Below are 22,052 nucleotides of genomic sequence, written 5' to 3'. Positions count from 1 at the left end.
AATCTATAACATGCTATATAATACAAGGAAAAACATTGAAAAACAAAAGCGCTAAATATACTAATTTCGAACACTCCACAACAAATACGAAAAGCACTGTAATTAGAACTATAGAGCACAAAGTAAGTATAATCTATAACATGCTATATAATATAAAGGAAAAACATTGAAAAAACGAAAGCGCTAAATGTACTAATTTCGAACACTCTACAACAAATACAAAAAAGCAGTAATTAGAACTATGAGAGCACAAAGTAAGTATAATCTATAACATGCTATATAATACAAAGAAAAAACATTGAAAAACGAAAGCGCTAAATATACTAATTTCGAACACTCTACAACAAATACGAAAAGCACTGTAATTAGAACTATAGAGCACAAAGTAAGTATAATCTATAACATGCTATATAATTCAAAGGAAAAACATTGAAAAAACGAAAGCGCTAAATATACTAATTTCGAACACTCTACAACAAATACGAAAAGCACTGTAATTAGAACTATGAGAGCACAAAGTAAGTATAATCTATAACATGCTATATAATACAAAGAAAAAACATTGAAAAAACGAAAGCGCTAAAATATACTAATTTCGAACACTCTACAACAAATACGAAAAGCACTGTAATTAGAACTATTGAGAGCACAAAGTAAGTATAATCTATAACATGCTATATAATATAAAGAAAAAACATTGAAAAAACAAAAGCGCTAAATATACTAATTTCGAACACTCTACAACAAATACGAAAACACTGTAATTAGAACTATGAGAGCACAAAGTAAGTATAATCTATAACATGCTATATAATACAAAGGAAAAACATTGAAAAAACAAAAGCGCTAAATATACTAATTCGAACACTCTACAACAAATACGAAAAGCACTGTAATTAGAACTATAGAGCACAAAGTAAGTATAATCTATAACATGCTATATAATACAAAGGAAAAACATTGAAAAAACGAAGCGCTAAATATACTAATTTCGAACACTCTACAACAAATACGAAAAGCACTGTAATTAGAACTATTGAGAGCACAAAGTAAGTATAATCTATAACATGCTATATAATATAAAGGAAAAAACATTGAAAAAACAAAAGCGCTAAATATACTAATTTCGAACACTCTACAACAAATACGAAAAGCACTGTAATTAGAACTATAGAGCACAAAGTAAGTATAATCTATAACATGCTATATAATACAAAGGAAAAACATTGAAAAAACGAAAGCGCTAAATATACTAATTTCGAACACTCTACAACAAATACGAAAAGCACTGTAATTAGAACTATTGAGAGCACAAAGTAAGTATAATCTATAACATGCTATATAATACAAAGGAAAAACATTGAAAAACAAAAGCGCTAAATATACTAATTTCGAACACTCTACACAAAATACGAAAAGCACTGTAATTAGAACTATTGAGAGCACAAGTAAGTATAATCTATAACATGCTATATAAACAAAGGAAAACATTGAAAAACAAAAAGCGCTAAATATACTAATTTCGAACACTCTACAACAAATACGAAAAGCACTGTAATTAGAACTATTGAGAGCAAAAGTAAGTATAATCTATAACATGCTATATAAAAAGGAAAACATTGAAAAAAACAAAGCGCTAAATATACTAATTTCGAACACTCTACAAAATACGAAAAGCACTGTAATTAGAACTATGAGAGCACAAAGTAAGTATAATCTATAACATGCTATATAATACAAAGGAAAAACATTGAAAAAAAAAAAGCGCTAAATATACTAATTTCGAACACTCTACAACAAATACGAAAAGCACTGTAATTAGAACTATAGAGCACAAAGTAAGTATAATCTATAACATGCTATATAATACAAAGGAAAAACATTGAAAAAACAAAAGCGCTAAATATACTAATTTCGAACACTCTACACAAATACGAAAAGCACTGTAATTAAAACTATAGAGCAAAAGTAAGTATAATCTATAACATGCTATATAATACAAAGGAAAAACATTGAAAAAACGAAAGCGCTAAATATACTAATTTCGAACACTCTACAACAAATACGAAAAGCACTGTAATTAGAACTATAGAGCACAAAAGTATAATCTATAACATGCTATATAATACAAAGGAAAAACATTGAAAAAACGAAAGCGCTAAATATACTAATTTCGAACACTCTACAACAAATACGAAAAGCACTGTAATTAGAACTATTGAGAGCACAAAGTAAGTATAATCTATAACATGCATATAAAAAAAAAATACGGAAAAATCGAACAAAAAGCGAAAATCGTACTAATTTCGTATTTCTACAACTCTACGACAAATACGAATTGCACTGCACGAGTTATTGAGAGCACAAAGTAAGTATAATCTATAACATGCTATATAATACAAAGGAAAAACATTGAAAAAACAAAAGCGCTAAATATACTAATTTCGAACACTCCACAACAAATACGAAAAGCACTGTAATTAGAACTATAGAGCACAAAGTAAGTATAATCTATAACATGCTATATAATACAAAGGAAAAACATTGAAAAAACAAAGCGCTAAATATACTAATTTCGAACACTCTACAACAAATACGAAAAGCACTGTAATTAGAACTATTGAGAGCACAAAGTAAGTATAATCTATAACATGCTATATAATATAAAGGAAAAACATTGAAAAAAAAAAACGAAACGCTAAATGTACTAATTTCGAACACTCTACAACAAATACGAAAAGCCGTAATTAGAACTATAGAGCACAAAGTAAGTATAATCTATAACATGCTATATAATATAAAGGAAAAACATTGAAAAAACAAAGCGCTAAATGTACTAATTTCGAACACTCTACAACAAATACGAAAAGCACTGTAATTAGAACTATTGAGAGCACAAAGTAAGTATAATCTATAACATGCTATATAATAAAAAGGAAAAACATTGAAAAAACAAAGCGCTAAATGTACTAATTTCGAACACTCCACAACGAATACGAAAAGCACTGTAATTAGAACTATTGAGAGCACAAAGTAAGTATAATCTATAACATGCTATATAATACAAGGGAAAACATTGAAAAAACAAAAGCGCTAAATGTACTAATTTCGAACACTCACAACAAATACGAAAAGCACTGTAATTAGAACTATAGAGCACAAAGTAAGTATAATCTATAACATGCTATATAATACAAAGGAAAAACATTGAAAAAACGAAAGCGCTAAATATACTAATTTCGAACACTCTACAACAAATACGAAAAGCACTGTAATTAGAACTATGAGAGCACAAAGTAAGTATAATCTATAACATGCTATATAATACAAAGGAAAAACATTGAAAAAACGAAAGCGCTAAATATACTAATTTCGAACACTCTACAACAAATACGAAAAGCACTGTAATTAGAACTATTGAGAGCACAAAGTAAGTATAATCTATAACATGCTATATAATACAAAGGAAAAACATTGAAAAAACGAAAGCGCTAAATATACTAATTTCGAACACTCTACAACAAATACGAAAAGCACTGTAATTAGAACTATTGAGAGCACAAAGTAAGTATAATCTATAACATGCTATATAATATAAAGGAAAAACATTGAAAAAACGAAAAGCGCTAAATATACTAATTTCGAACACTCTACAACAAATACGAAAAACACGTAATTAGAACTATAGAGCACAAAGTAAGTATAATCTATAACATGCTATATAATATAAAGGAAAAACATTGAAAAAACAAAAGCGCTAAATATACTAATTTCGAACACTCTACAACAAATACGAAAAGCACTGTAATTAGAACTATTGAGAGCACAAAGTAAGTATAATCTATAACATGCTATATAATAAAAGGAAAAACATTGAAAAAACAAAAGCGCTAAATGTACTAATTTCGAACACTCCACAACGAATACGAAAAGCACTGTAATTAGAACTATAGAGCACAAAGTAAGTATAATCTATAACATGCTATATAATACAAGGAAAACATTGAAAAAACAAAAGCGCTAAATGTACTAATTTCGAACACTCTACAACAAATACGAAAAGCACTGTAATTAGAACTATAGAGCACAAAGTAAGTATAATCTATAACATGCTATATAATACAAAGGAAAAACATTGAAAAAACGAAAGCGCTAAATATACTAATTTCGAACACTCTACAACAAATACGAAAAGCACTGTAATTAGAACTATGAGAGCACAAAGTAAGTATAATCTATAACATGCTATATAATACAAAGGAAAAACATTGAAAAAACGAAAGCGCTAAATATACTAATTTCGAACACTCTACAACAATACGAAAAGCACTGTAATTAGAACTATTGAGAGCACAAAGTAAGTATAATCTATAACATGCTATATAATACAAAGGAAAAACATTGAAAAAACAAAAGCGCTAAATATACTAATTTCGAACACTCTACAACAAATACGAAAAGCACTGTAATTAGAACTTGAGAGCACAAAGTAAGTATAATCTATAACATGCTATATAATATAAAGGAAAAACATTGAAAAAACAAAAGCGCTAAATGTACTAATTTCGAACACTCTACAACAAATACGAAAAGCACTGTAATTAGAACTATTGAGAGCACAAAGTAAGTATAATCTATAACATGCTATATAATACAAGGGAAAAACATTGAAAAAACAAAGCGCTAAATTTACTAATTTCGAACACTCCACAACAAATACGAAAAGCACTGCAATTAGAACTATAGAGCACAAAGTAAGTATAATCTATAACATGCTATATAATATAAAGGAAAAACATTGAAAAAACAAAAGCGCTAAATGTACTAATTTCGAACACTCTACAACAAATACAAAAAGCACTATAATTAGAACTATTGAGAGCACAAAGTAAGTATAATCTATAACATGCTATATAATACAAAGAAAAAACATTGAAAAAACAAAAGCGCTAAATATACTAATTTCGAACACTCTACAACAAATACGAAAAGCACTGCAATTAGAACTATAGAGCACAAAGTAAGTATAATCTATAACATGCTATATAATTCAAAGGAAAAACATTGAAAAAACGAAAGCGCTAAATATACTAATTTCGAACACTCTACAACAAATACGAAAAGCACTGTAATTAAACTATAGAGCACAAAGTAAGTATAATCTATAACATGCTATATAATATAAAGGAAAAACATTGAAAAAACAAAGCGCTAAATATACTAATTTCGAACACTCTACAACAAATACGAAAAGCACTGTAATTAGAACTATGAGAGCACAAAGTAAGTATAATCTATAACATGCTATATAATACAAAGGAAAAACATTGAAAAAACGAAAGCGCTAAATATACTAATTTCGAACACTCTACAACAAATACGAAAAGCACTGTAATTAGAACTATAGAGCACAAAGTAAGTATAATCTATAACATGCTATATAATATAAAGGAAAAACATTGAAAAAACGAAAGCGCTAAATATACTAATTTCGAACACTCTACAACAAATACGAAAAGCACTGTAATTAGAACTATTGAGAGCACAAAGTAAGTATAATCTATAACATGCTATATAATACAAAGGAAAAACATTGAAAAACGAAAGCGCTAAATATACTAATTTCGAACACTCTACAACAAATACGAAAAGCACTGTAATTAGAACTATTGAGAGCACAAAGTAAGTATAATCTATAACATGCTATATAATATAAAGGAAAAACATTGAAAAAACAAAAGCGCTAAATATACTAATTTCGAACACTCTACAACAAATACGAAAAGCACTGTAATTAGAACTATTGAGAGCACAAAGTAAGTATAATCTATAATTCTATATAATAAAAAGGAAAAACATTGAAAAAACAAAGCGCTAAATGTACTAATTTCGAACACTCCACAACAAATACGAAAAGCACTGTAATTAGAACTATAGAGCACAAAGTAAGTATAATCTATAACATTCTATATAATACAAGAAAAAACATTGAAAAAACAAAAGCGCTAAATATACTAATTTCGAACACTCCACAACGAATACGAAAAGCACTGTAATTAGAACTATAGAGCACAAAGTAAGTATAATCTATAACATGCTATATAATACAAAGGAAAAACATTGAAAAAACAAAAGCGCTAAATATACTAATTTCGAACACTCTACAACAAATACGAAAAGCACTGTAATTAGAACTATGAGAGCACAAAGTAAGTATAATCTATAACATGCTATATAATATAAAGGAAAAACATTGAAAAAACGAAAACGCTAAATTTACTAATTTCGAACACTCTACAACAAATACGAAAAATGCCGTAATTAGAACTATAGAGCACAAAGTAAGTATAATCTATAACATGCTATATAATATAAAGGAAAAACATTGAAAAAACAAAAGCGCTAAATATACTAATTTCGAACACTCTACAACAAATACGAAAAGCACTGTAATTAGAACTATTGAGAGCACAAAGTAAGTATAATCTATAACATGCTATATAATAAAAAGGAAAAACATTGAAAAAACAAAAGCGCTAAATGTACTAATTTCGAACACTCTACAACAAATACGAAAAGCACTGTAATTAGAACTATAGAGCACAAAGTAAGTATAATCTATAACATTCTATATAATACAACGGAAAACATTGAAAAAACAAAAGCGCTAAATGTACTAATTTCGAACACTCCACAACGAATACGAAAAGCACCGTAATTAGAACTATAGAGCACAAAGTAAGTATAATCTATAACATGCTATATAATACAAAGGAAAAACATTGAAAAAACGAAAGCGCTAAATATACTAATTTCGAACACTCTACAACAAATACGAAAAGCACTGTAATTAAAACTATGAGAGCACAAAGTAAGTATAATCTATAACATGCTATATAATACAAAGGAAAAACATTGAAAAAACGAAAGCGCTAAATATACTAATTTCGAACACTCTACAACAAATACGAAAAGCACTGTAATTAGAACTATGAGAGCACAAAGTAAGTATAATCTATAACATGCTATATAATACAAAGGAAAAACATTGAAAAAACGAACGCGCTAAATATACTAATTTCGAACACTCTACAACAAATACGAAAAGCACTGTAATTAGAACTATTGAGAGCACAAAGTAAGTATAATCTATAACATGCTATATAATATAAAGGAAAAACATTGAAAAAACGAAAACGCTAAATTTACTAATTTCGAACACTCTACAACAAATACGAAAAACGCCGTAATTAGAACTATAGAGCACAAAGTAAGTATAATCTATAAATGCTATATAATATAAAGGAAAAACATTGAAAAAACAAAAGCGCTAAATATACTAATTTCGAACACTCTACAACAAATACGAAAAGCACTGTAATTAGAACTATTGAGAGCACAAAGTAAGTATAATCTATAACATGCTATATAATAAAAAGGAAAAACATTGAAAAAACAAAAGCGCTAAATGTACTAATTTCGAACACTCCACAACAAATACGAAAAGCACTGTAATTAGAACTATAGAGCACAAAGTAAATATAATCTATAACATGCTATATAATACAACGGAAAACATTGAAAAAACAAAAGCGCTAAATGTACTAATTTCGAACACTCCACAACAAATACGAAAAGCACCGTAATTAGAACTATAGAGCACAAAGTAAGTATAATCTATAACATGCTATATAATACAAAGGAAAAACATTGAAAAAACGAAAGCGCTAAATATACTAATTTCGAACACTCTACAACAAATACGAAAAGCACTGTAATTAAACTATTGAGAGCACAAAGTAAGTATAATCTATAACATGCTATATAATACAAAGGAAAAACATTGAAAAAACGAAAGCGCTAAATATACTAATTTCGAACACTCTACAACAAATACGAAAAGCATGTAATTAGAACTATTGAGAACACAAAGTAAGTATAATCTATAACATGCTATATAATACAAAGGAAAAACATTGAAAAAACGAAAGCGCTAAATATACTAATTTCGAACACTCTACAACAAATACGAAAAGCACTGTAATTAGAACTATGAGAGCACAAAGTAAGTATAATCTATAACATGCTATATAATATAAAGGAAAAACATTGAAAAAACAAAAGCGCTAAATGTACTAATTTCGAACACTCTACAACAAATACGAAAAACAATGTAATTAGAAGAAATATTGAGAGCACAAAGTAAGTATAATCTATAACATGCTATATAATACAAGGGAAAAACATTGAAAAAACGAAAGCGCTAAATTTACTAATTTCGAACACTCCACAACGAATACGAAAAGCACTGCAATTAGAACTATAGAGCACAAAGTAAGTATAATCTATAACATGCTATATAATATAAAGGAAAAACATTGAAAAAACAAAAGCGCTAAATGTACTAATTTCGAACACTCTACAACAAATACAAAAAGAGTATAATTAGAACTATTGAGAGCACAAAGTAAATATAATCTATAACATGCTATATAATACAAAGAAAAAACATTGAAAAAACGAAAGCGCTAAATATACTAATTTCGAACACTCTACAACAAATACGAAAAACACTGTAATTAGAACTATAGAGCACAAAGTAAGTATAATCTATAACATGCTATATAATTCAAAGGAAAAACATTGAAAAAAACGAAAGCGCTAAATATACTAATTTCGAACACTCTACAACAAATACGAAAAGCACTGTAATTAGAACTATTGAGAACACAAAGTAAGTATAATCTATAACATGCTATATAATACAAAGGAAAAACATTGAAAAACGAAAGCGCTAAATATATTAATTTCGAACACTCTACAACAAATACGAAAAGCACTGTAATTAGAACTATTGAGAGCACAAAGTAAGTATAATCTATAACATGCTATATAATATATAGGAAAAACATTGAAAAAACAAAAGTGCTAAATATACTAATTTCGAACACTCTACAACAAATACGAAAAGCACTGTAATTAGAACTATTGAGAGCACAAAGTAAGTATAATCTAAAACATTCTATATAATAAAAAGGAAAAACATTGAAAAAACAAATGCGCTAAATGTACTAATTTCGAACACTCCACAACGAATACGAAAAGCACTGTAATTAGAACTATAGAGCACAAAGTAAGTATAATCTATAACATTCTATATAATACAATGGAAAAACATTGAAAAAACAAAAGCGCTAAATATACTAATTTCGAACACTCCACAACGAATACGAAAAGCACCGTAATTAGAATTATAGAGCACAATGTAAGTATAATCTATAACATGCTATATAATACAAATGAAGAACATTGAAAAAACGAAAGCGCTAAATATACTAATTTCGAACAATCTACGACAAATACAAAAAGCACTGTAATTAGAACTATTGAGAGCACACAGTAAGTATAATCTATAGCATGCTATATAATACAAAGGAAAAACATTGAAAAAACGAATGCGCTAAATATACTAATTTCCAACACTCTACAACAAATACGAAAAGCACTGTAATTAGAACTATTGAGAGCACAAAGTAAGTATAATCTATAACATGCTATATAATATAAAGGAAAAACATTAAAAAAACGAAAACGCTAAATTTACTAATTTTGAACACTCTACAACAAATACGAAAAACGCCGTAATTAGAACTATAGAGCACAAAGTAACTATAATCTATAAATGCTATATAATATAAAGGAAAAACAATGAAAAAACAAAATCGCTAAATATTCTAATTTCGAACACTCGACAACAAATACGAAAAGCACTGTAATTAGAACTATTGAGAGCACAAAGTAAGTATAATCTATAACATGCTATATAATATAAAGGAAAAACATTGAAAAAACAAAAGCGCTAAATGTACTAATTTCGAACACTCCACAACGAATACGAAAAGCACTGTAATTAGAACTATAGAGCACAAAGTAAATATAATCTATAACATTCTATATAATACAACGGAAAACAATTGAAAAAGCAAAAGCGCTAAATGTACTAATTTCGAACACTCCACAACGAATACGAAAAGCACCGTAATTAGAACTATAGATTACAAAGTAAGTATAATCTATAACATGCTATATAATACAAAGGAAAAACATTGAAAAAACGAATGCGCTAAATATACTAATTTCGAACACTCTACAACAAATACGAAAAGCAATGTAATTAGAACTATTGAGAACACAAAGTAAGTATAATCTATAACATGCTATATAATGCAAAGGAAAAAGATTGAAAAAACGAAAGCGCTTAATATATTAATTTCGAATACTCTACAACAAATACGAAAATCACCGTAATTAGAACTATATAGCACAAAGTAGGTATAATCTATAACATGCTATATAATATAAAGGAAAAACATTGAAAAAACGAATGCGCTAAATATACTAATTTCGAACACTCTACAACAAATACGAAAAGCACTGTAATTAAAACTATAGAGCACAAAGTGGGTATATTCTATAACGTGCTATATAATACAAAGGAAAAACATTGACAAAACGAAAGCGCTAAATATACTAATTTCGAACACTCTACAACAAATACGAAAAGCAGTGCGATTAGAACTATTGATTACAAAGTAAGTATAATCCATAACATGCTATATAATAAAAAGGAAAAACATTGAAAAAACGAATGCGCTAAATATACTAATTTCGAACACTCTACAACAAATACGAAAAGCACTGTAATTAGAGCTATTGAGAGCACAAAGTAAGTATAATCTATAACATGCTATATAATACGAAGGAAAAAGATTGAAAAAACGAAAGCGCTAAATATACTAATTTCGAACACTCTACCACAAATACGAAAAGCACTGTAATTAAAACGATAGAGCACAAAGTAGGTATAATCTATAACATGCTATATAATATAAAGGAAAAACATTGAAAAAACGAAAGCGCTAAATATACTATTTTCGAACACTCTACAACAAATACGAAACGAACTAAAATTAGAACTATAGTGCACAAAGTAAGTATAATCTATAACATGCTATATAATTCAAAGAAAAAACATTGAAAAAACAAAAGCGGTAAATATACTAATTTCGAACACTCTACAACAAATACGAAAAGCACTGTAATTAGAACTATTGAGAGCACAAAGTAAGTATAATCTATAACATGGTATATAATATATAGGAAAAACATTGAAAAAACAAAAGCGCTAAATGTACTAATTTCGAACACTCCACAGCAAATACGAAAAGCACTGCAATTAGAACTATAGAGCACAAAGTAAGTATAATCTATAACATGCACTACCAAAAAAACTGTTTTCTATTACGGCCGGAAAATCGTAACAAAAAGCCATATTTCGTGCAATTTGCGTATTTGCTACGCCTTTGTTACGACTTTTTTCCGTAATGTGTACTCGCGTAACGAATGTTTTTTGCCACGCCACTTTTCGTAACTATTACGATCGGTCAACGCTCCCTGAAGTATGGTATTTGTTACGATGTTTGTTACGAATTTTCTCTCGTAACGAAAGGTAGATCCTTCCGCGCGTGTGGCAGGACTTTTAGTTACGGTATTTGTTACGGAAGTTCCTCGCGTTACAAGTGTTTTCCATTGACCGGTTGTCAGAACTTGGTTTTTGTTACGACTATTTGTAACGGCATTGAACCCCGTAAAAAAAATATTACCTACTTATAGTCACGAAACCGTCTGTAACAACAAATATCCAAAGACCACTTTTTGTAACGATTTTCTGGCCTTTTGTTACGGAAAAATAGCGTATTGTGAAAAACAGGGGGTACGCTGCAATTGAAATTGTTCGTAACAAATGGACCTGCTGTGATGCGTATGATACGAAAATAAATTACGAATACAAAGATTGCTATAAACATCATCATCATTACGCCCCGCGCAAACATTAATTCATATTAAAATCTGAATTCCATACCTACCAACAAAGTAAAGCAACCCATAGAACAAGCCTACTAGTATCTACACATCAACAACCTGTTCCGCAAAACGTGCTTAACAGTTCAAACAGAAGTAAACAACGCAATTAGGCACATTTTTCACCATACGAATTCAAACCACAAAGGTCTACGCATCAATTCCAGACATAGTTCAACAAAAACTCAACACAATCCATCCAAAGACAGGTTCGACATTCAATCCATATGACAAACGGGGCAATTAACATGGGTGTATCGGTACCAACATTTCAAGCCCGGCGCATGAGCTGCAATTGCCAACACAGAGATTACTTTAAGTCATACTTCTTATAAATTTCGGAAGGCAATACAAGAAAGGTATTAAAGTAGATCCTTACGTCGTTGTAGCTCCACTCAATAGGATCTTCGCCGACGACATCGCGAAGGGTAGTCGCCCCAGAAATGGTCGGCAAAATAAGGGGTGTGTCCGGGACTGACGCGGATGTCACGAAGACCTTGACCAAGGAAAGTGTGTCACCTACAGCATTCACAAGAGCAATTTTTGATTACATTCAAGCATATATATCAACAGACGTTCGAACTGTATATATAACATGTCATAACACAGACATTATAAGTGTAATACTTTGGAACTAGAACAAGAGGAGTACGTACATTCAGACATGTCGTACAGTACATGGTATTACATTCATGAGTTAGGTAGCGAAGCACATTATACCCTAATTTCCTATGTAATTGCAGCTTGATCTTTAAACCAAACATCCTTCAATAAACATGGGTCGTCATAATAGCAGTTATTTTACCACCCCTACATTAACAGTCTACATCGCTTTGGAAATCCACGGATCGTATCATTGTATACTTCTACACTTAGTGAATCCATGCTAATACGCAATATGAGGCCTGAACAGTCACGAAAACCTACGATATCTCGCTGAGGCATATTAAAAGTTTAATTAAACATCCTCAAAGATACCGGACCAACCTGGCCCAGGGGGGCAGAGCAGAAGTCCCTCTGCAACAACTTTTTTCTCACCGGTGCGGGATAATAGAAGCACATGTGTGCCGACCTACAACAGACAGGGCATATGAGTTGGATAAGGTAGTACGCAGTCAAGAGTAGCCTAAATTAGACACTGCACTGATTTCTAAGAAACTCCAGGGCGTCACGGAATCATACCGTCATGCTTGGCTCGGACACAGGCCTGGGAATCTCAGGGACTGAATCAATACGAGATGTGCCCTATCATATAACATGCCGAGGATGGTAAATTCCTTCGCCATCCAAATCTCATGGGATACTCATACCAAACAGGTCAGGGATTATGAATACTTACTGCCTGGCCAGTAACCGCTCCGGAGTTTCTGTGCATGAATGCATACACATCAGCCTTGATGGTTTTGAACTCATCCATCATTGCCTTCAGCTCCTCCATTCCATTCTGTAGTTGTTCCCACCCATGCTGGAATGCTACACTGTCTGTTAAACCAGTTGACTCGCTGCCGGGATGAGCTGAACTTGCCGCACTGTCGACCTTTGACCGCTTCTTAATCTTTCCCCCAAGGGCCCGTCGGTACAGAGTCTCCCGAACAGAGGGAGTCCGCCCTTCAGGGGGAACCTTGTTTAGCTCATTCTGTAAATAAGTCTACAGGAAAGATTTAAGTGAGGCCGAACTTGCTCTTGTTGTTAGAGATGTAAATACTGACTGAATTGTAACTAAGTTGGGAACGAATTTATTCTACCAATATCTCCTCGGTTTCTTGGTCATCCTTTCCCTTGCCTTGTGTGCGACTGGAAATCCAAATCTCCAGATTGTCGGGGTCCTTCCCCTTTGCCTTGATCTGCAGCAATACAAGGCCTTCTGTCATCGAAAACATAATGAAATACAGGAGAGGAAAATATGGGGATGGAGCATGACATGACTAATTACTTAATTGTAATAAAAGGTACCTCCTCTGCCAGAGTCGTGAATGACTTCCGCCCAGTACGATGTGGAAAGCTTCTTTTCGCTACGTTCGACGCATTTTTCTTGGATTGAAGCTACGTCAATCAAAGTTATTTAGTTCTCAGTCCATGCCCGTGCAGATTTAACGTATATTAATTTGGCATGTCCCTATGCGTACCTTCACCTTCTCGTCGCGCCAATACTCAACCAACTTCGGCCACTGATCGGGCACAATCCTGCTTGAGGGAACCTTCTTCAGTGCTTCTTCATCGTCCTCGATCGGATTGAAGTAAGTTGATTTGATGCTGTATTTCCAGTGCCTCCAAACTTCCCTTAGGTCAGCCAAGACCACTTTCTCCGCTGAGTCTGGTAATCCGCTGTTACTCTGGAATGCCGTTTCACACGGTTTCCACCAGGTCCGGAGAAGATGGTAGGGCCATATATAAGAATCTATATGAAATAAAAGAACTTTCAATTTAATGAAGTTTGCATCACCTGAACCTCCATCCATGCACCCTGTCTCTTCGTCTCCGGTATCTCAGCGAACGTGGGGTAATGTAGAGGAAGTCGAGCTCCGTTGCGTGCAATGACCCCAATGGCTGTCTTGTACTCGTTTACGTCGGGTCCGACGATGCTTTTACCATCCGGCGATGTGAATACAAGCATCCTGTGATCTTTTCCCCATCCACGCGGCATTCGTGCCGCCCCTCTCCCCTGCTTTTTCTTTGACGAACCAGCTGACACAAACAGGAGATTACATGTTCTAATAAGGATATTACATGCAAAATATGAAGTCACTAAATGTAATCGGTAATCTTTGAAGGCTAATTTCCAAACCGTCGTGCGATGTCATCTCGTCCAATGGTGCCATATTGCCCGCCTCTGTTCCTGTCATCAGAGTGGGGTCGGAGCCTGGCCCTTCATCCAAGAGTGGCATATCACTCTCTGCAGTCTCCATGTCCTGCGTCGGCGGAAGTGTCTCGTCATCTGCTTGTGTGGGGGGGATTGTATCATCGTCATCCTGTGTCAGTGCCGTCGGATCAAAAAGTGATGGAACATCCCTATCATCATGTTCCTGTTGGGGTTAACAGTGTCAGCCTATTGTAGTGTTATACTGAGAGTTCAAATAAGGACATGCTTTCGGCAAAGGAACCACATTACCTCCAAAGGGCCCTCTGAATCCTGAAGCACTGCCCTTCGAGTGGAAGATGTTGGCTTCATGCTTTGACCACGAGCATCGCGCTCTTTCTCCCACTCTGATGTGATGGACCGGAGTCGCTGGAGCAGTGGCGAGACCCGAGATCCCTTCCGTTTTGTCACTTTCTTTGTGGGATTGCGGATGGGCGATGGATTCCTGCTTGCGGGATGAGTTGCCTCTAGGGGGCTGTTACGTGCGGATGCCCGGGTAAAACGTCTTGCGGGAGAGACTGCCGGATCCTGTGACCCTCCAACGGCAGCACGTTGAGATTTGCCCATAACCTGCAAGACACCAGTGTTAGTTGGCAGTATGAAAACGTATATTAGGAGAAAATCAAAACACACTTATCACAACAAAGCTTATGAAGTGACATATTACGAGAAATTCACATAATAGTTACTGCAATTAATCAGGGTAAATTGCTTCAGCATACGCAAACGGGGGTAAAGAGCTTATCCGCGTTGACATATTCGGAAAAAATCATAACATCCTGCGCGCGCATAATGGATGCAAAGTGCTTCAGCAAATCAAGCGAAAACAGGGCCTATGAACGATGGCATGCATGTCCGAAAGTGGTTACCTATTACGTACTTCAATCACCGACCCCCCCTCCCCACATAGATGACCATCTGTTGAGATGTGTAATTTATTCTGAACTGCGAACTCAAAAAGGTTGCGTGGTTGCCAAACCATCAAAAATGGGCCAATTAGGCTATATTCGCATACTACCAAAAATGCCCGCTTATTTGATTCTGCGCTAAGCACCATCATCTTCGGAGGATTCCTCCGAATCCGAAGGCGAAGTATCGGCATGGTCCATCTGCCCTGCATCTTCTACTACTTGCCCCTCAATACCTTCCCTTAGCCAGTAATCGGCTGCTCCTCTAACATTGCCTCCGTCATCTAAAGGTAACCCTGTGCTGAATCTATGATCGATCGTACTATACACGTCATACGTGTCTCGCCGTGACACCGGAACGACAACGCTCCAACCTTCATCAACCGGGTCTGCAATGTACCACACCTGAGAGGCTTGGGTCGCTAAGATGAAAGGCTCATCCGTGGGCAAGTTCTTGGGGTACATCAAATACTTAAAGTTCACACATTTATATTTGAACTCATCCTCTTTAACGCCCCTCTCCAGATCCACCCAGTCACATTTTAAAAGGAGATACTTCTGTTGATTGCTATAGTACACTTCCACAATGTCCGTAAGAATCCCGTAATATGCCACGGAACCTTCTCGTGGGTTATGGTCCCTAGCTGAGGCATAACTCACTGTATCTGCCGTAACCATAACACCTGCACACTGTGTCCTCTTCCTTGCATCCCGGTCTTGAACACGATAGCGTATTCCTGACACAATGCACGAAGAGTACCGTGTTGCATTGCATAATGGTCCACCCGCCAATGCACGGATCTCCGCTGAGATTGGGCACTCATCATTATTCGTCGGATCATCTACCTACATTTGATGTAAAGTAGTTCATGAACACTCGTGATTTCAATGTTTTTTGGGAGTGTAGTCAAGATACCACGTACGGACGATGTAGGCGGTACTCACATATGATTGAAACCAAGACGCAAATTGTTCGTTGTGCTGCTGGTGCACCTCACGTGGGGGTGCGCGAGTTCGACATGACCTAATAGTATCAAGGTGAATCCTACAGTGCAAAAATAAAAGTCGAAGATATTCAACACAGGTCGGATACGCATACAAGTATTGTTAAATTGATGTGAAAAAACCTTCGCAACGGACTGATTTCATCTATATTTCCTAGGATGTAGCAATGAATTTGGTGCATCGTATTGTAATCAAGATTGAACCTAGAACCAAACAATCCTTTCCCGTGTTGTGTCCCGTCCTCCTCCCCTCGAGCAGCCCGGTTCTCTTTGGTCTCTATGTCTCCGAGATATCTTGAGCAGAAAGTCACGCATTCTTCCATGAGGTATCCACGTGCAATCGAACCCTCAGGTTGTGCCCTGTTCCGTACGTACCTCTTCAGAGTACCCAAGTACCGCTCAATGGGATACATCCACCGGTACTGCACCGGACCGGCCACCATAGCCTCCTCAGCCAAATGGATAGGCAGATGCTCCATTACATCAAAGAATGAAGGTGGGAATAGCTTTTCAAGATGGCATAGCGTCAAAGAAATTCTTTCTTGGATTCGCTCCAGTTCACGAACTGTGTTATGAGCTGAGCACATCGAATTGAAGAAGTTACAAAGTTCAATCAACACGAGCACAACATTTTTGGGAAGACACCTACAGGAAGTGTTGAATCAGCACCTTCAGTTATATTTAGAGGAGGCATATATCATGTTAATTAAAATAATTGCGTTTCAAGGGTATACCGTCGGGCAGCAATAGGTAGAATTCGTTGCATAAGAACATGGCAATCGTGGCTCTTAAGTCCCCATATTAGTTGTTGTTCTACCTTCACACGACGCGATAAGTTTGAACTGAACCCATGAGGTGGTCGGAGGTCCTTCAACACAGATAGGAATATCCGTTTTTCGGGGTTACTCATGGTGTACGTAGCTGCCGGCAAATATATAGCGCCCCTAGGACCCGATACCGGGTGTAAAGAACTACGTATTTGCATCAACTGTAAGTCTTTCCTCGTGTTCAGATTGTCCTTTGTTTTCCCCTTAGTTCCCAACAATGTATACAGTACATTCTCACACACATTCTTTTCAATGTGCATCAAGTCGAGGTTGTGACGTACCTCATTCTCAGACCAATAAGGGAGCTGAAAGAATATGCTCTTTTTTTTCCACACCTGTTGCTGCCCGTCCACCCCCCGGCGACGCTTGCGAGACCCCTGTGCAATGCGTTTCTCAATCAAGTCAACCGTACGATACTCAGTAGGCATATCCTGAAGCTGCTGCAGAAGTTCAGCGCCGGTCAAGCGAGAAGGCTTTCCGTCAAAGCTCATCGAACCGTCAAATGCATGTTTATCAAAGCGCATTCTATGCCCAGCCGGCAGGAACCGTCGATGCCCGCAATAGCTATACTTATGTCCATTTTTCAGGTATCTGGAATGAGTTTTTAAACCACAAACAGGGCATGCATTCGCCCCACGAGTCGGCCACCCTGACAACATACCGTAACCGGGAAAATCACTAATAGTCCACAGCAATGCAGCTCGCATCTGGAAATCCTCCTTAGTACTCGCATCGTACGTCCGAACACCATCATACCAAAGCTCCTTAAGCTCATCGATCAAAGGTTGAAGGAAGACATCAATCCGATCCCCCGGGCCATGCGGGCCGTCTATAATCGTAGAGAGGATGAACGATGGTTGCTTCATGCACAGCCACGGAGGTAGGTTATATATCACAAGTACGACGGGCCAAATACTATAACTCACACTCATATTCCCAAAAGGGTTGAAACCGTCAGTGGCCAGACCGAGGCGTACGTTGCGAATCTCCTCAGAGAACGTCGGGTACCGATGATCGAAACTCTTCCACGCAGGACTATCTGCTGGATGACGCATCTTGCCATCGTCTACACGCCCTTCGGCATGCCATCTCATAGAAGATGCAGTTTTGGAAGATACGTACCATCGCTGCAATCGCGGAATTAATGGAAAGTACCTTAACTTCTTCACTGGAGATCTATCTTTACCCTGTGTAAATCGCTTTTCCCCACACACAACACAAACCTCACGGTCAACATCTTCCCCGGTAAACAACATGCAATTGTTGATGCACGCATGGATAGTCTTGCATGTGAACCCCAAGTCCTTGGTCAGCTTATTAGCCTCATAGAAGTTCTTCGGAAGGACAACATCGTCTGGAAGTGCATCCCGTAACAGCTCTAACAGCAAATCAATAGAATTATTAGACCAGTGGCACAAAACCTTCAAGTGCAAAAGCCGTGCGATAAACGAGAGTCTACTCATCTTCTTGCACCCTGGTATGAGCTCTTTCTCTACATCTTCTAACATCTTTCTATACCCCTTACTGCCATGATGTATATGTTCATTTTCGTCATCCCTATGAGGTTCATTTCCACTGGGCCCCGGATCGGTGTGCTCTGTATATGCACACTCTCGCAATAGAAGTTCTAGTTCCTCCTCCCAACGCATTGGCATGTTGTCGTTTGCAACAGCAGGGTTCACCTCTCCTTCTCCGTGGCAAGTCCAAACCTTGTAGGTTTGGTCGAATCCATAACGAATACAATGGAGCAAGACATCTCTACGAGATTTTGTTAAGCGATTTCCGCAAGATGTACAGGGGCAATAGATGCAAGATTCAGAGCTACGATCTTTAAATGCGAAATCTAAGAAAGCCCTGACCCCATCCAAATATTGAGCCGAGATATGGTTCGCATCGTCTATCCAACTCCTATCCATCTAAAAAGGCAATATACATGTGATTCCATCAACAAAACATGCATTCAAAATTGTAATGTTTAAGTCTTGATACGGGCTTGCTCCCTCAATTTAAAAGAACAAAGTTATAGCATCAGCTTTAATAAACTGCATTTTTGTACCTATAAGTCCATGTATTGCACTTATAAGTAAAACATAACATTCATCACAACATTAAGGCCCATGGTTTAAAATCAGCCATTATCTCCACTTTAGAACCTTTTATGGATGCCATTTAATGAGAATTAAATGATGTCTACGCTCCGCCAAAAATTCTGAGCGTCATCTCTAGATACTAGAGCAGCAAGAATTATCCATACCCTACTTGGGTCAAGAAAAATTTCCTACTATTCTAAATTTTTCCTTGCCCTTTTGTACGAATATGAAAAAAATCCTCAAATCTGATGTCTAAAGAGTAAAGCAGGTTTGTGGGAATGCACATAACACTTAACTACACCACCACTCGAGAAAACATAGAACACTTAGAAGCTTTGCACTGTGGAAATGCATTAAAAAGAAATCCGACCTTCCGTTAAACTCAATGTTGCTTATCCTGAATTCACACTGCACACTTTTGTCTCCACAATTTAGTATCCTGTAAAAAAACACAAGTTAAATATGCACTCATTTTCAGTTAAAATAGCCCAAATGGTGTTGCTTCCGACAAATCGACGCATACAACCAAGTAACAAAAAAAATGGTATTGGTTCCGACAAAGGAGCCAATACTTAGAGTGTAGATATGATATCATATTCATATTATGCAGCATATGTATGTATCATTATCTAACAATATATGCGTCTGAATCTGTATATATTATGCTGTAGAATCCAATGAAACTTATTTAAATATCCACACATAATAACAAAATTCAAAGTTGTTTTGGAAAGAAGCACTCTATATTGGATAGTGTTGCTAGATCATTTTTGTACTTCATTGCAATTATTGCAGAATGAAAAGATAAAATGAGTGAAAGTCTTGGGAGGGTACACCAATAAATAAATAAAGTTCACAAAACCATCAAATCATAAAGTGTATTTATTAACTTTGCTTGTGTGTGCACTTTGGTTTTTTTTAAAAAAAATAAAAAAATCTTGTTGCATCATATAATCTATACTAAAATAATCTTCTTCCCTCTATTTAATTATCACATCCGACACCTATTTTCTATTCAAAACATAATATCCAAAAACCCTTTTTCCATCCGAAAAATTTCAAATCCAAAAAATCCACAACACAAGCACTCTTTCCCAGATATTATGACTGAAATGCAATACAATTACACAAACAGAGAAGCTGTCATATCTTCATGAAAATTGAAACAGAACCATACACCATTGGAATTTCACATATATTTATCATAATGTAGGATGCCCAAATTCCTAAACCAAACAGCACAAAACATCACACTTAACTTAATCGATAAATTCACTTGGCACAATTGTATACAGTAACAATGTAAAAAATTCAAAAGTGCTGCACTTTGCTGGCTAAATGAATTTTCAGTATCTGTGTTACAAACACATCACCAACATGGTGGATCACGCAATACCAGAGTTTGCTTCTAACAAAACATCAGACTTCCAAATATATGACTCAATGTGTAAAAATATACAAAAGCATATTTTAAATCTAACAGAAGGAGCTTCAAAATAAAACCTAGAGGACAATCTACAATGTAAAATACTACAAATCTTTCAAACTTATCGGCCATTGGTTGTTGTGGCTGAACAACCAACCCTAACAACAAGCAATGAACAAATGGGAATGGAAACGCAAAATAGAATAAACAAAATTCACCGACGAGGGCATGGCGAGGAAGGAAAGCAGGACAAGAAGAAATAAGAGAAGGGAGAAGCTAGAAAAACCACCTACCTGATGGATCGATGCCGGAGACGTGTTCCAAAATCCCTCACTTCAACGGGACGCTGCGGCGGGGAGAATTCGACCAGCGACCAAGGTAGATGAGACTGCAAACGGAAGAAACATAAATTAAAAATCGATATGAGAAAAATGTTTTCACATTATCGATTTTTAACCTACAGGGGCGCCGGCGGCTGAGCAAGTTAGAAGAAGAAAAAAGAAGAGGACGAAGAAAGGATAACTTCGCGTTGGAGAAGAAAGGGGGAGGGCGGCGGGTGTGGGTAGGGTTTATGATTTAGTTATAAGTGATGGGAAAAAATGAATGATAATATTATTTTATTTTTACATATTTATATTTATTTTTTAAAAAAATAATTTAAAATTATATTTAAAATAATGGTATAATATGATATAAATAGATATTGAGTCAATGACGTGATATTTTAAATATAAAATTAATTTTTAGTATATTATTAAAGTAAAAAATATTTATTTGATTTGATATTTTTAGCAAAAAAAAAATATGAATAATAATTTGAAATTTGAAATTTTTTTATAAAAGAACACAATAAATAAAAGAACAAAAAAATAAATTTTCTAAATTTAAATATATCATTTTCTTCAATAAAATATTATTTAAATATCATCTCTTTCAAATTATCACATCAATATATCATTTTTTTCAATAAAATAATAATTTCATCCTACATAATCATTACAAAATTCAAACTCTCAAA

At 34.8% G+C, this 22,052-nt stretch overlaps 4 protein-coding genes across 7 annotated transcripts; all 4 read right to left on the bottom strand.

Moving 5' to 3' along the window:
* Nucleotides 1-11,889: 11,889 nt before the first annotated feature.
* On the bottom strand, nucleotides 11,890-15,888 carry LOC127263533 (uncharacterized). 4 transcript variants are annotated; one of them, XM_051292630.1, is made up of 12 exons: nucleotides 15,502-15,558; nucleotides 15,032-15,349; nucleotides 14,708-14,945; nucleotides 14,366-14,607; nucleotides 14,049-14,255; nucleotides 13,876-13,965; nucleotides 13,668-13,766; nucleotides 13,262-13,558; nucleotides 13,105-13,167; nucleotides 12,910-12,994; nucleotides 12,302-12,441; nucleotides 11,890-12,211 (listed from the first exon to the last, which is right to left on the bottom strand). In XM_051292630.1, exons 1-12 carry the CDS (start codon nucleotides 15,550-15,552, stop codon nucleotides 12,194-12,196), a joined length of 1,848 nt encoding a protein of 615 aa, XP_051148587.1. In that variant the 5' UTR covers nucleotides 15,553-15,558; the 3' UTR covers nucleotides 11,890-12,193. The 4 variants fall into 4 exon arrangements, with proteins under 4 accessions (XP_051148587.1, XP_051148573.1, XP_051148578.1 ...); XM_051292616.1 differs by having other exon boundaries at nucleotides 11,892-12,211; nucleotides 13,262-13,570; XM_051292621.1 differs by having other exon boundaries at nucleotides 11,892-12,211; nucleotides 13,262-13,570; nucleotides 15,458-15,514.
* On the bottom strand, nucleotides 15,826-16,689 carry LOC127263565 (uncharacterized). Its single transcript, XM_051292666.1, has 2 exons — nucleotides 16,633-16,689; nucleotides 15,826-16,533 (listed from the first exon to the last, which is right to left on the bottom strand). The coding sequence occupies exon 2, from the start codon at nucleotides 16,363-16,365 to the stop codon at nucleotides 15,826-15,828; it is 540 nt and encodes a 179-aa protein (XP_051148623.1). The 5' UTR covers nucleotides 16,366-16,533; nucleotides 16,633-16,689.
* Nucleotides 16,690-16,698: 9 nt separating this feature from the next.
* LOC127263555 (uncharacterized) lies at nucleotides 16,699-17,702 on the bottom strand. Its single transcript, XM_051292650.1, has 2 exons — nucleotides 17,426-17,702; nucleotides 16,699-17,336 (listed from the first exon to the last, which is right to left on the bottom strand). Exons 1-2 carry the CDS (start codon nucleotides 17,674-17,676, stop codon nucleotides 16,763-16,765), a joined length of 825 nt encoding a protein of 274 aa, XP_051148607.1. The 5' UTR covers nucleotides 17,677-17,702; the 3' UTR covers nucleotides 16,699-16,762.
* LOC127263561 (uncharacterized) lies at nucleotides 17,676-21,557 on the bottom strand. The gene is made up of 3 exons (XM_051292660.1): nucleotides 19,979-21,557; nucleotides 17,744-19,434; nucleotides 17,676-17,679 (listed from the first exon to the last, which is right to left on the bottom strand). The coding sequence occupies exons 2-3, from the start codon at nucleotides 19,432-19,434 to the stop codon at nucleotides 17,676-17,678; spliced, it is 1,695 nt and encodes a 564-aa protein (XP_051148617.1). The 5' UTR covers nucleotides 19,979-21,557.
* Between the last annotated feature and the right edge of the window lie 495 nt (nucleotides 21,558-22,052).

Source organism: Andrographis paniculata, unplaced genomic scaffold, assembly GCF_009805555.1.
Source record: "Andrographis paniculata isolate CXL003 unplaced genomic scaffold, ASM980555v1 Contig178END, whole genome shotgun sequence".
Taxonomy (NCBI): domain Eukaryota; kingdom Viridiplantae; phylum Streptophyta; class Magnoliopsida; order Lamiales; family Acanthaceae; genus Andrographis; species Andrographis paniculata.
Note: the sequence above shows the minus strand (reverse complement) of the source record. Positions and strands in the feature narration are given on the sequence as shown.